Raw genomic sequence first — 13,228 nt, forward strand, 5'->3', positions numbered from 1 at the left:
ATCCTTCACCGCAAAAATTCTTATATAAGACAGTAACATTTACTATCCAAATGAGTCAAAAGAAGCAATATCCATCCATCCATCCATTTTCTAACCCGCTGAATCCGAACACAGGGTCACGGGGGTTTGCTGGAGCCAATCCCAGCCAACACAGAGCACAAGGCAGGAAACAATCCCGGGCAGGGTGCCAACCCACCGCAGGACACACACAAACCCACCCACACACCAAGCACACACTAGGGCCAATTGTAAAATCAAATTATGACAGGAATGTTTCCTTGAAAACAAATATTTTTTCATACAACTTGATTCATGTCTGGGGCCCTTGTAATCTGGGGAGCTCTGAGCTGTAGACCAGGTTAGCCCAAGCACAAGTCTGTTTGTGACCATATCGGTGCCTTATCAAATCAAAGTCATCTGGCTTGTTGCTCCTCCAATACTATCACTTTGGGCAGATGATATTCTATCATTTGCAGGTACAAATCAATAAACAAAACAAGAAGCCACACATACTCTCAGTTTCACGTAATGCTTTCCATGGCCAAAATATAAAAGCGACGCAGTACAAAACACTCTAACATTTAGTTCACTGATTTTTATCACATTACCTAAATGACAGGGGCTTTTGCTCTTCTCATGCTACTATCCTCCAGTTTACCGGCACCTTTTCAGGTTATTCACTAGGCTTGAACTGCTTATATTTCAATAAAAACTGGAAAAATAGGGGCATCCTAAAATGTTTGACCAGTAGTGTATGCACATCTAACTTTTGGCCTCAGAAACTCAGACTGAGAAATAACTTTTAAGCTGATTTGCTTCGACTTTATATAGTTTACAACAATGAAAGCGCAAAATATCAACCAGTAATACTGATGCTTTTAAAAGAGTAAGTGAAATTGTAAAAAAATTCAAGCCACAAAAGTAAAACATTTTATAGATAAATGGTGTCTTACTTATTATATTGTTAAGGTCACTGCACTCTGGAAAAAAGCAAAAAATAATAGGGACTAATTATTCTGACATCAAACCTTATTTGAAGCAAAAAAAAAAAGAATCTTTCTAATCTTCATTTATAAAAATATGACAGTTATCTTGTAAGATTCCCATAAAATAAATTTCATATTACTAGAGTGATTTCTATAAATGGTATTAAATTAACATTTTAATGCCTTCTAGTAGCTCAGCAAATAAAAATAAATTACTTCATTAATCTAATACACAAGTATTCTCAGTATATGTTCATTTCAGCTGTTATGCACATCTTCAAATAATCTACAATTCATTTGATAAGCTGTCATTTACTATCAAAGACCTTTGTCAAAAATCTTACCTTGTTTTAATTTTTCACTGTCTGATTTTGTAGTTTCTATTAACAAAAGAAAAGACATGAGTTTTCCTTACACATAGTAATACAGATTTACCTCCCTGATATCACGCCTGAAGAAAGGCTGGACCTGAAAAGGGCACCAGATAACCAGGAGGTAAATTAACCAGGGGATTAGAGGTTCAAAAAAAGAGTGGTCAGAAATAGAAGATGTATTCGTTACCAATAAGCATAAATGATCTAGTAAAAGTTTAAAAAAAAAAAAAAAACTTTTAAAACAAACTCAAAGCAACTGCAAGCCTTTTAGAAATATCCCAATGCTAGAATAACTTGTGCTGCACCACTATATGAACTTGCAGCTATGGCATCACAAGTCACAAGATTTGGTCATGTGGTGAAAATAATGAATCAAGCCACAACCAAGATGGTCCTGAAATAAAAATGAATTCATCAAAATGGTATCAGAAAGACCCAAACACTTAGGTGAAAAAATATTTTCTAAGGAAATGAGTAACGACAAAATTCACAAATTCTTCAAATAGGCTAAAGTTGGTAAATTTAAGTTTTTAGATTTCCTCTGTTCAGATCCTGTGCCCGTTTGTTCTCATATCTGACAAAAGCACTTATATACATTACATACCCTGGCTGAGACATGACAGTTACTTTTTCAAGGGTTACAAAGTACAACTTATTGCTTAGGTTCATGTGACATTCAAAATGGGCACTTAAATTATAAATGCATGCAAATATTTGTGAAGCACAAAGTGTTTCAGTAAATGGTAAATGGCCTGTGCATTTCTCTTAGACAGCATAAGTGAGTGCATCTCATCTCAGTAAGCAGCAGTATAATAGTCCAGTTTATTGGCCAAGAACTGAGTGTGCGCTGTAAAAGTTTCTGCCTTAAATCTGGTGTGGGTAGCTTTATGTTTCTGAGATTCCAGTGGAAAGCAGGATGTAGTGAAAGCTGCAGTGATAATAGCACTCTTCACAACGCAGAGACTGGCCAAACTTAGTTGAGCTGTTCACAGCCCTTATTATGTGGTGTAAACTCTGTTTGCCAAAAACTGCTTACCAAAATATCTGAATGTAAGTTGATTTTTTAAACTAGCAGGGAACTAAAATTATACAGTATAAATAACAAAAGTCATAGCTGATTGCATTGTAGATACTACAGTAAAATTGTACAAGCCAAGCAGTAAGTACAGTAGGTCCCCAACATTATGAAGATTCTGTTTCAAACTTGAAAAATAAATAAATAAATAAAGTAAAATGACATGCTCTTTTTTGTACTTGTATCCAGCAGGGGGCGCACAGTCCCTGGGAATAGGAGCATTACAGATTGCAGCCCTTTCTAAACCACAAGTCCATGTGGTGGATGTTTGTCGATTGTCTGACCAACCAACCACAAGTGTTACCTGGTAGGTGACCACATTAATAATCAGATTGAGATCAGACCTATGGATGTAATACTCCGATCTTCACCCTCTCAAGTAAGTACACCAGCTACTGTGGCGCAGCATCTGAGGCTCTGCCTCAAGTGCTGATATCCAAGGTTCAGTCCCCACAAGGGGAAGCAAAGGTGCGTACACTTGATGAGCCCCAGTTAGGGCGAAACTAGTGTTGTGACTCTCTGTGCTATTTGACAGACATTGTATGGCATACAGTATATATAATAAAATATTATATCTTCCCCCAGTGGTACGGTGGTGATTTGAAAAGGAAGAAAGAAACAGTAGCACTAAAGGAAGAATATACTTAGCTTCTGTTTAATATCAACTGAACACTCACAATAATAGAGCTATTGGTAAAAGTGTGATGCAGTCAGGAGTTCCTGTGGTTGGCTCTGGTCACTCTGAGAGAGAATGTGAAAGGCATATTTCCTAGGTACTGGAAGAAGTGATGTCTTACCTCCGTCCATAGGTGAGCTCCCTGTCAGGATCTCACGGTCAACTGATTTGCATGCTTTCAGTTGTATTTGTTTATGGCGTCAATTGCCCATTTTTAAAATAATGTGTTTGGAATAAACCTCACAGATCACAGTGGCACACTTCAAACCTTTAGCCACGGTATTTGTTTAATAATTAACATGTCTGTACTATCTTAGTGTGAAACAATTTTCAAGGTTTCAGTTTTAAAGACTTTCATGTACTTTTTTACACTCATATCAGCTATTTTCCAAATGCATAAAGATGGTGGGATAGTAAGGTCAGTTATTTGTGGCTGTTTTCTCTGCTGTGCCCAGTGTAGTTCATAAAAGTCATTAATACTTTTTACTTTCTTGTATACATACTGTAGTATAGGGAAAGCATAGGAATCATGAAAAAATTCAACCTTGAGATTTTGATAAATCTTGACGTTTTAGATCTTCCTGAGTCCGAAAATATCATTTTTGAAATTATGTCTGTCTGTATATCTGTGTATAAACATGACAACTCGAAAAAGCTTTGACCTGGTCAATGAGATTTTGTACACCTGCTTTATATTAAAAAATAAGGAATCCTATCAACTTTAGGGCCACTTCTGACAACCACAAGTGGTACTTTAACTGAATACTTTTGCGAATTTTCAAGTAAACTATGATTATAATTACAGATAGATGATTCAAACTTTGTAAAGATATTTGTAATGATAAAAAGCAAACATATGAAATTTGAGAAAAATTACTCAACCGGAAATAACATTTTATTTAAACAACCATCTGAATTTTTTGTATCATGGAAAAATAAATAAGCACACAATATTAAAAACTGTATTCAATATAAGGAATATTCTTTCAATAACTATTATTAATTTTATTTTAATTTATACATAATCAGTTTCACAATAACGTGTAAACATTGAACATGCCATGTAAATATAAAGATGCTATGTCCCCGTCGTGTTCCTGGTAATACATTTCATGTTATGATTTTTTTTATTTCCATCATCATTATCATAATTAAATGTATCTGAATGCAGTTTTACCTATAGAAATTATAGAAACAAATATTATATAATATTAACACTTTTTCTATGTTTTTAGGTGACTATAACTCTTTTTACTTTGCACTTTACTTTGTAATCATGAAAAAATTCCACCACCGTTTTCAACCTCCCTAAATGCGAAAATATCATTTTAATGTAAAGGTTGATTATACATAGCAATAAATGATTGTGTATCAATAGTATCAATTAGTTCTAATGAGAAACAAAGAGATATGAGATTTGAGAAATATTGCGCAACTGGAAGTGGTTCTGATGACCTTTTCCTCTATCTCGGTATACAACAAATTCGAGGGGAGCACACTCCCGATTTTTGTAGATAGTGTAATATAAAATGTCAATATACATTGCAAAGTGGCTTACAAGCAATGTATTAGACACACATGCAGAAACAAAAGCTGAGTTTGTTCATTGAAGAAGTGATGATATAAAACACATGAGACAGCCCACTACCAGTACACTGACAGTAAAAGAGACAAAAACTACTGACATTCCTCTGTAACTCACTAACATTTATTAAGTTTAGAGACTATAGCTGTCAAGTGCTCTACATTGCAAAATATAAATTTTGACAAACTAGTTGATGGTTTAAATACAAGGGGTTTCTGTGTTTATTATTTCTCTGTGTGTATCATTGAGTGTAATACTGATAAGAGACAAGCACTTCATATTGATAATTCATTTGAATTAATATTTATATTTCAGGTATTAAAAATGACTTCTTAATGTGCCATAGGGCATCAGGTAAAATACATTAAATGAATTGAATATATTAACATTAAAAACTGTCACATGTATAAGAATATAAGTATTTTTAAGATAAATGTACATTTTTAAATCAAATAAGTGTTTTAAAGTGGAAAAATGTTTCATAGATAATTATTTTACTGCCATAGATTTACCAAGCTTTTATATTAAAGCGCTGAATGCTTGTAAAAATATTGTAGACCAATTTTTTTGTAAATTTCCAACCTTTTTCCCATATTATATTAAAAAATAGAAAATTCTAACACTAAACTCTTCTACGTTGTAATGAATGGATCTATAAATAAAAGAACAATAGTTTATTGATGTTTTATATATTTTTTTTAATTTAAAAAGATACTAAACCAATAATAATTGCAATCAACAAAATTGATTATTTTCTTTGGCAAAAGAAAAGGCAACAAGGTCTGCATGTAGGTCAGTGATCTGTAAATCCTTCATCATTTATAAGTATTGTTAAGGCCTTAGCATTGTTCAGTTGTTACAAACAGATAAGCTGCAATAAGAAGCAGCACTATTTTAAAAAAGATGCTCCTGTTCAGTGCATCATGGATAAGTGAGGTGCATTTAGCACAAACATCCATCCATCCATTATCCAACCCGCTATATCCTAACTACAGGGCCACGGGGGTCTGCTGGAGCCAATCCCAGCCAACACAGGGTGCAAGGCAGGAAACAAACCCCAGGCAGGGCGCCAGCCCACCACAGGGCACATACACACACACACACACACACACACACACACACACACCCACCAAGCACACACTACGGACAATTTTGAATAGCCAATGCTCCTAACCTGCATGTCTTTGGACTGTGGGAGGAAACCCACGCAGACACAGGGAGAACATGCAAACTCCACGCAGGGAGGACCTGGGAAGCGAACCCGGGTCTCTTAACTGCGAGGCACAGCACAAACATCTTTTCCTAAATGTATGTATACTGTATTTTATTAATTGTACATTAAGTTTGCCATAATCCACAGTTTATCTGTAATAACAATTTAGTAGCTTGCAAAGTTTTTTGATTCACTTTTTGAGCAATGTCTTTAATTTTCTGACTGCAGCCAACCGCTCTCCAGTGACAATTGTGATAGAGAGCACACATCATGCTAGAGAATTTCCTAAGATCTGGTCACACTGAAGGCAACAGCTGCATCCTCTTACAAGTTACATTAAATTGACTCCACTCATAACCAGTAGCTGAAACACTGTATTCACCTAACCACATACGAGGGGCAGTCAAAATTGGGTACTCCCCAATTTGCACAAAAACTTAATGGTAGCGCATTGTTCTAACTGTGACATTGCGCCGAATGACTATGCACACATCTAACTCAAACAGTAATTAAAACAATACTACATGCGAAACCAATCCAGGTCTGTTATAACTGGTCTACAGATGTACTGTGCTCCCCTCCACAACAATGTGTGCGTAATCTGAACTCTCACTCTCCCTTTGTATCACAATTCCGGGAACTTTTTCACTGCCCCTCGTATTTCAAGTGACAACTCACAAAATATATAGTACCTGTACATTTTGAGTATTATACTTTAGATCAGAGGTAATTAACAGTCCATTTTGTTTGAGAAAATTTCTGTTTTTCTTGCCCACATTCTTGTTTTTCTTTTTCAACAGTTTGATATATTAGAGTGAGTGTGACATAAACAAAAGATTTTGAGTTTTTAAAATTTGCTTCACTATGCTGGTGCTGTAGACTGTGTAATGTCAACAGCATTCTAAAGCTTTTTGTTGCTTTGATGTCAGTACAGCTTTCATTTCTTATGTCTGCTACTGCACTTTGCAAAACTGTAACCTTTTCTTTTCTCTTCACTGAAGTCTTTGTTGTCTCGAATGATGGTTTATAAATAATTACTACACACTGCATTGTCAGCTGATATTTAGAGATGATTCTAATTACTTGCATACCAAACTTTTGCTAGGAGTGCACATAATAATTACATTTTAAAATTTAATTACAAATACAGTTCACCGTTTCTACTTGTGTGTGTATGTGTATGCATTTTGATTAATAGAATTTATTGTATTGCTATATTCTGCTTGTGTTTTCCAAAGCACAATATGGATAGTTGAGGATATTCACTAATTTAGGTCATTCTAAAGTAAGTGAATTCTGCTTTTACTTGAATAACTGTCATGTCATGCACTTTTACTTACGCAAATTTTTGCTTTAGTAATGATACTTGAGTAGAATGTTTCCTCTTCCCATCTCCGCATGCATTAATATTAAACTATTTTGCCTTATTTCTAATAATATACTTACAGAAAGAAAGAAACAACTTACCCAGATGCTCAGTGAGATTTTCTATGTCTGAAAATGAAACATTTTATTATACGTCAGTGAAGTTCATTTACATAATATATATTACATTCACTAAATATACTGCTTTTAATTTTTGAAATTATTAGCTTAATATAAACAACATTAATATGACCAATATAAAAGTAAAACCTGCTACTATTCCCATGTTGTACAATGTATGTAAAATATGTCTGTAGTTTATATAGTATGTCCTATTTAAAAATAATATTATGCACAAAAGCAGTCAAGTCTTTAGTAGAATTAATATTTTGTCTTATGAAATAACTTGTTTGTAAATGGATAATGGCAACACAGAGTACAAATCTCTTCTTATTTAATTATTTTAAAGCTTTAAATATTATATTTAGCAGCCACCCACATCCATTTTCTAAAACTGTTTATTCCACTGTAGAAGAGCAACAGCCAACAGCTTATAGTCACAAAATTTATAGTTATTAGTCAATTGAACACATAGTCAATTGGCTGAAGAAGGAGAAGAAGAGGGTGGAAACGTGTCTGGAGGAAAGAGAAGAGGAGGAAGGTAAAGAGAGTGGAACTGAAGGTAGGATCCTTGAATATTGGCAGTATGACTGGTAAGGGGAGAGAGTTAGATGATATGATGGAGAGAAGAAAGGTTGATATATTGTGCATGCAAGAAATTAAATGGAAGGGGAGTAAGGCCAAGTGGATCAGAGTTATATTCAAATTGTTCTAGTTATATTCAAATTGTTCTATCATTGTGTAGGTGGGAGGAGAAATGGGGTAGGGGTTATTCTGAAGGAACAGTATGTCAAGAATGTTTTGGAGGTGAAAAGAGTGTCAGACAGAGTGATGATTATGAAGCTGGAAATTGGAGGTGTGATGATGAATGTTCTTAATTCATATGCTCCGCAAGTTGGGTGTGCGATGGATGTGAAAGAAGATTTCTGGAGTGATTTGGATGAAGTGATGGACACTGTACCCAAGGGACAGAAAGTGATGATTGGAGCGGATTTCAATGGACATGTTGGTGAAGGGAATAGAGGAGATGAGGAGGTGATGGGTAGGTATGGTGCCAAGAAGAGGAATGAAGAAAGTCAGATGATAGTGGATTTCGCAAAAAAAAATGGGCATGGCTGTGGTGAATACGTATCTTAAGAAGAGGGAGGAACATAGGGTGACGTACAAGATGGGAGGAAGATGCACACAAGTAGATTATATCCTATGCAGGCGGGTCAAACTGAAGAAGATTAAAGACTACAAAGTGGTGGCAGGGGAAAGTGCAGTTAAACAGCATAGGATGGTGGTCTGTAGGATAACATTGAAGATCAAGAAGATGAGGAAAGTGAGGGCAGATCCAAGGATCAAATGGTGGAAGTTGAAAAAGGAAGACTGCAATGTTGAGTTTAGGGAAGAAGTAAGACAGGCACTGGGTGGCAGTGAAGAGTTACCAGACAGCTGGGCAACTACAGCAGAAGTAGTAAGAGTGACAGCAAGAAGGGTGCTTGGAGTGACATCTGGACAGAAGGAGAAAAAGGAAACATGGAGGTGGAATGGGGAAGTACAGGAGAGTATACAGAGGAAGAGGATGGCAAAGAAGAAGTGAGATAGTCAGATATATGCAGAAAGTAGACAAGAGTACAAGGAGATAAGGCTCAAGGTGAAGAGAGAGGTAGTAAAGGCTAAAGTAAAGGCGTGTGATGAGTTGTATGAGAGGTTGGACACTAAGGAGGGAGAAAAGGACCTGTACCGAAGTGTGCGAACTGACGACATGAAGAATCATCTTCACGACGAACTGAAATCGTCCCCGCATAAGTCAAAGTCATCCAGATGATCTGGATTTGCATAAATAGATCTGTACCGCATCGTGCAGAGGGACTTTGTGGTATAGCGGGTCCACAGCTCACGTCAAGAGGCCAGTTTTAAATAAATAATCGGCACGCTACAGCTGCCACATCCTCTTCATAGATAGAAGCATGAGGTGGATAAAGTGAGGAAAAAGAAAAGAAAGACGGAGGTTGCGGAGTGAGGAAGTAAGCAGGAAGCAGTGTGGAAAGAACCGGTGTTAGGGAGTGAGCGAGCAGCTGGACAGTAAGCCCAAGCAGGGGTGTTTGGCCGGTACTCGGTGGGGCAGAAGGAAGTGGTCACTCCAGCTGAGCAATCAAGGAGCTGGAGTGACCAGAAGAAGGACGGCTGGCTGCGTAAGGCCGAGAAGGCAGTGGGAGTCACCAGTTAAAGAATGCACCGGGCTTGTTTTTAAAGAGACTGCTTCCAGCACAGTTTTAACTTTTTTCTATTGGATTTTAACCTCCACTTCACTTCTGATTTTATGGGATTATTTATTTATTGAAGGATTCTGAAAGCACTGCAATTTATTTAATTTGGACTTTATTTTTGATTGTTGTTTTGTTGATTTTAATAAAAGCACTTGGCACTTTTTGCACAATCCCCTTGCTCCATTGTAGTGCTTCACTGTCGTGCTCATCGGTAACATTACCGACGTTTATGGCTTTAAGGGCTCCCGGAAGCGAGATGGGAGCATGCAGCGTACCCGCATCATTACAGACTTTACCTCAAAACTGTAATCTCCTCTCCACCCAGTTCCTCCTCACTTCCTTCATGCTAGAACTCGACTCACGCAAGGTTAGTTTTCTTGGTTGTTTATGTTTAGTTTTTAAAAAAAAGTGTTTACAGCGAGCGGTTTGTAAGGCTATAGTGTGAACTCCTGCAATGTTACTTTTCTTGGTTGTTATGGTTAGTTTTTGTATAAATTACGGACTTTTCAAATGTTAATTTTTTCCCTGTGCTTAAAACTCATTAGAAAAAAGTGTTTACAGCGAGCGGTTCGGAAGGCAATAGTGTGAACTCTTGCAATGTTAGTTTTCTTTGTTCAAGGTTTTCTCAGTGTTATTCAATGTTTTTACATTTAGTTTACTATTACACTGTGCATTCTATGGTATAATTAACTATTTTTGTGCTTAAAAATCTTAAAAAAATATATATTTACATACAGTTTGTACAGTCCGGAACAGATTATTTATATTTACATACAATCCTATGAGAGAAATTACTGCAGGTCACGACCAAATCAGGTTGTGACCAGAGTTTTGGAACAAATTACGGTCGTGACCTGAGGTTCCACTGTATAAGTTTCTGCTTTAGGTATGCGTTCAGCATTTCTTGCCTCACATTTCCTTTCATTTTACACTTACACAAATTGCTGTAGACACTGAACACACATGAAATGCATGTATTCTAAATAACGATATATTATTTACCCTACACAACTCCAGGCACCTCACTGCCAGATAAAGAGACTTGACCTCTGAGAATTTTGCGACAGGCTCAGCTCCGGCGGTGGGGGGGGATGGAATAGCAGGCTTCTTGTGCTGATCGACACATTTGCATAACAAAAGACGCTGATGGAGAGGCACGAAGGAATTTAAGGTGGCCCGGGATTACGAGGTTTTTCATAGGCTACAGGGATTCTAGTGTTAAATCCTTACACTGGCTCCTGGTTAAGTTTAGGTCAGATTGCAAAATCCTCCTTTAACATGTAAAGCCTTAAATGAAAAGCCTTAAAGCCTTTAAAAAAAAACATGTAAAGCCTTAAATGGCCAATGTCTGACTTACTTATCTGAAGTTATCATTAATTACAATCCAGAGCACACGTTAAGATCTCAAGACATTGGCCTGCTTAAGATTCCAAGAACTAATAAAATAACAGTCAAAGGACATGCTTTTAGGTACAGGACCCCAAAGCTGTGGAATGGTCTGTCTGCTATTGTAAGAGATGCCCCTTCAGTCTCAGCTTTCAAATCTCGGCTAAAGACTCACTACCTCAATTTAGCATACCCAGTCTAGAGTTGTTGATTAAATGTGCATACTGAATCTCTGTTGTTAGTCATTAGCACTAAAACATAAGTAATTTGGTATTTATAATTTGTTACTATCCATCACCTATTCTGTTCCTCTTCTCAGTATTCACATGTGGCACTTGGTGCCACTGCTATACTGCCAAGTTGCTTGATTGCCTATGGAAAAATTATCTATGATAAAAGAGCACTGGAATAATTAGGTAGAAAAGTTCTTTCATCTGATTGGCCAGCCTGGCACAAACTCAGGTGTGCAATAGCCAGTAGGACAGAGGTGGCTTGTTGGCCGAGGTCTCCAGGACTCTGAACAAATTTGAATCCTCATATATGATATCATCTACTCTTGCATTTTGCATTGTAGCTTGTACTATTACTATTGCACTTTTGTATTGTATTCCTGAGGTGACAATGATACATTTAGCTCTATAAAGAGGATTGCTCATGTTCTGTTTTGTGTATTGTATTTACCCCATTTTTTTTATACTCATTGCATGCCCAACCTACATGGATAGAAGAAGAAGAAGAAGAAGAAGAAGAAGAAGAAGAAGAAGAAGAAGAAGAAGAAGAAGAAGAAGAAGAAGAAGAAGAAGAAGAAGAAGAAGAAGAAGAAGAAGAAGAAGAAGAAGAAGAAGAAGAAGAAGAAGAAGAAGAAGAAGAAGAAGAAGAAGAAGAAGAAGAAGAAGAAGAAGAAGAAGAAGGTTGTGCATGGTAGGTATTGGGTTCACTATTTTGACTCTTCTTCACAAACCAGTTCAGCAGGTGGTGGTAATGCACCTTTACAGTTAGTTTGCCAGCCACAAACAAAAATAAGAAGAAATGCATTGGGATACATTGCTTAGGTTATGTGTTGGTGCATGCTCCATATGTCTGTGTTATTGCTTATTTTGAACTAGGGGGCTCCGCCCCCTGCTCGCTTCGCTCGCCAACCCCTGGTGTTGGGAAATTACAAAGAGCGTGATGTATGAATGAGATATAGCATAGTGTGAAGGTGTAGATGACGCAGATAGGAAGCAAACAATAAAGTGTTTGGCACAGTGTAAAGGTTTATTGGAAAATTTCTTTGTAAACAACATTAGTAGTAAAGATGGTGTCTTGTCCTTGACATGAACGTCAAACTTGTGAGAAGGCCACATAAAGTTGTCCATGTCCAAAAACGGGCTTAGATAGGTAGATGCCAACCTTGTCAATGGTTTGTCCTTGTGATTTGTTGATGGTAATGGCAAAGGCAGGTTTAATGGGGAATTGTTTCCGTTTAAGTGTAAAAGGTAATTCCAGGTCAGAACTTGTAAGGTCAATTCTAGGAATTAGAAACAGTATTGTTAGCATGTGATCCTGTAAGAACAGTTGCTTGAATAACATTGTGTGTCATGGTGTAGATGACTAAACGTGTACTATTGCATAAACTCTGTTTAGTGTTAAGGTTTCTTAATAGCATGATTATTGTTCTGATTTTAAGGCTAAGACTGTGTTGTGGTAATCTGGCTGGGTTAATAGTGTTCAAATATTCTAAGGGGAAATTAAGATGGTCATTGTCGTCATCAGAGTCAACTTTGTCAGAGCTTAGAAAGAGGTGTGCCTCTCCAGGAAGTAATGAAATGACCTGGTTATTAATGTGATCAAGATTAATATTTTTTGGACATAATATAGTTCGTTGTGTTAAAAGGGGTATTTGGTCTAATTAAAGGGTTGAGGAATTGTAATAATATCTGGGTGAAGTAGATCTGTATTGGTGAGTGTACCATCTCCCAGTTGTAATAACCAATTGTTATATTCGGGATCTGTACATCGCATGTTTTGTAACAACTGTATCTTTTGAAAGCAATGCCAATTGTCTGCGTAACATTTTTTGTTCCGCAGTTTTAGAAGCGCGTTGTAGGTGCCAACATTTTTTTTTTTTTTTGATGCGGGTTCGTGTTTGTGGTGCTGTTACTCGAGCCGTCTCGTTCTGTACCCGTGATCGTGAATTCATGACTTGTTTGA

General features: G+C 36.8%; 1 protein-coding gene across 2 annotated transcripts in view; it reads right to left on the bottom strand.

Annotated features, from left to right (window-relative positions):
• LOC114666574 (butyrophilin subfamily 3 member A2-like) overlaps positions 1-13,228 on the bottom strand; it is a 138,016-nt gene that overhangs the window by 21,104 nt on the left and 103,684 nt on the right. For both annotated transcript variants that reach the window (XM_028821481.2, XM_028821480.2), the window contains 3 exons: positions 7,377-7,403; positions 1,331-1,366; positions 954-980 (listed from right to left, as the gene is read on the bottom strand). In XM_028821481.2, the coding sequence (XP_028677314.1) occupies positions 954-980; positions 1,331-1,366; positions 7,377-7,403 (90 nt within the window). The remainder of the gene's footprint in view (positions 1-953; positions 981-1,330; positions 1,367-7,376; positions 7,404-13,228) is intronic.

The sequence above is a fragment of the Erpetoichthys calabaricus genome, chromosome 16 (assembly GCF_900747795.2).
Source record: "Erpetoichthys calabaricus chromosome 16, fErpCal1.3, whole genome shotgun sequence".
NCBI lineage: Eukaryota > Metazoa > Chordata > Cladistia > Polypteriformes > Polypteridae > Erpetoichthys > Erpetoichthys calabaricus.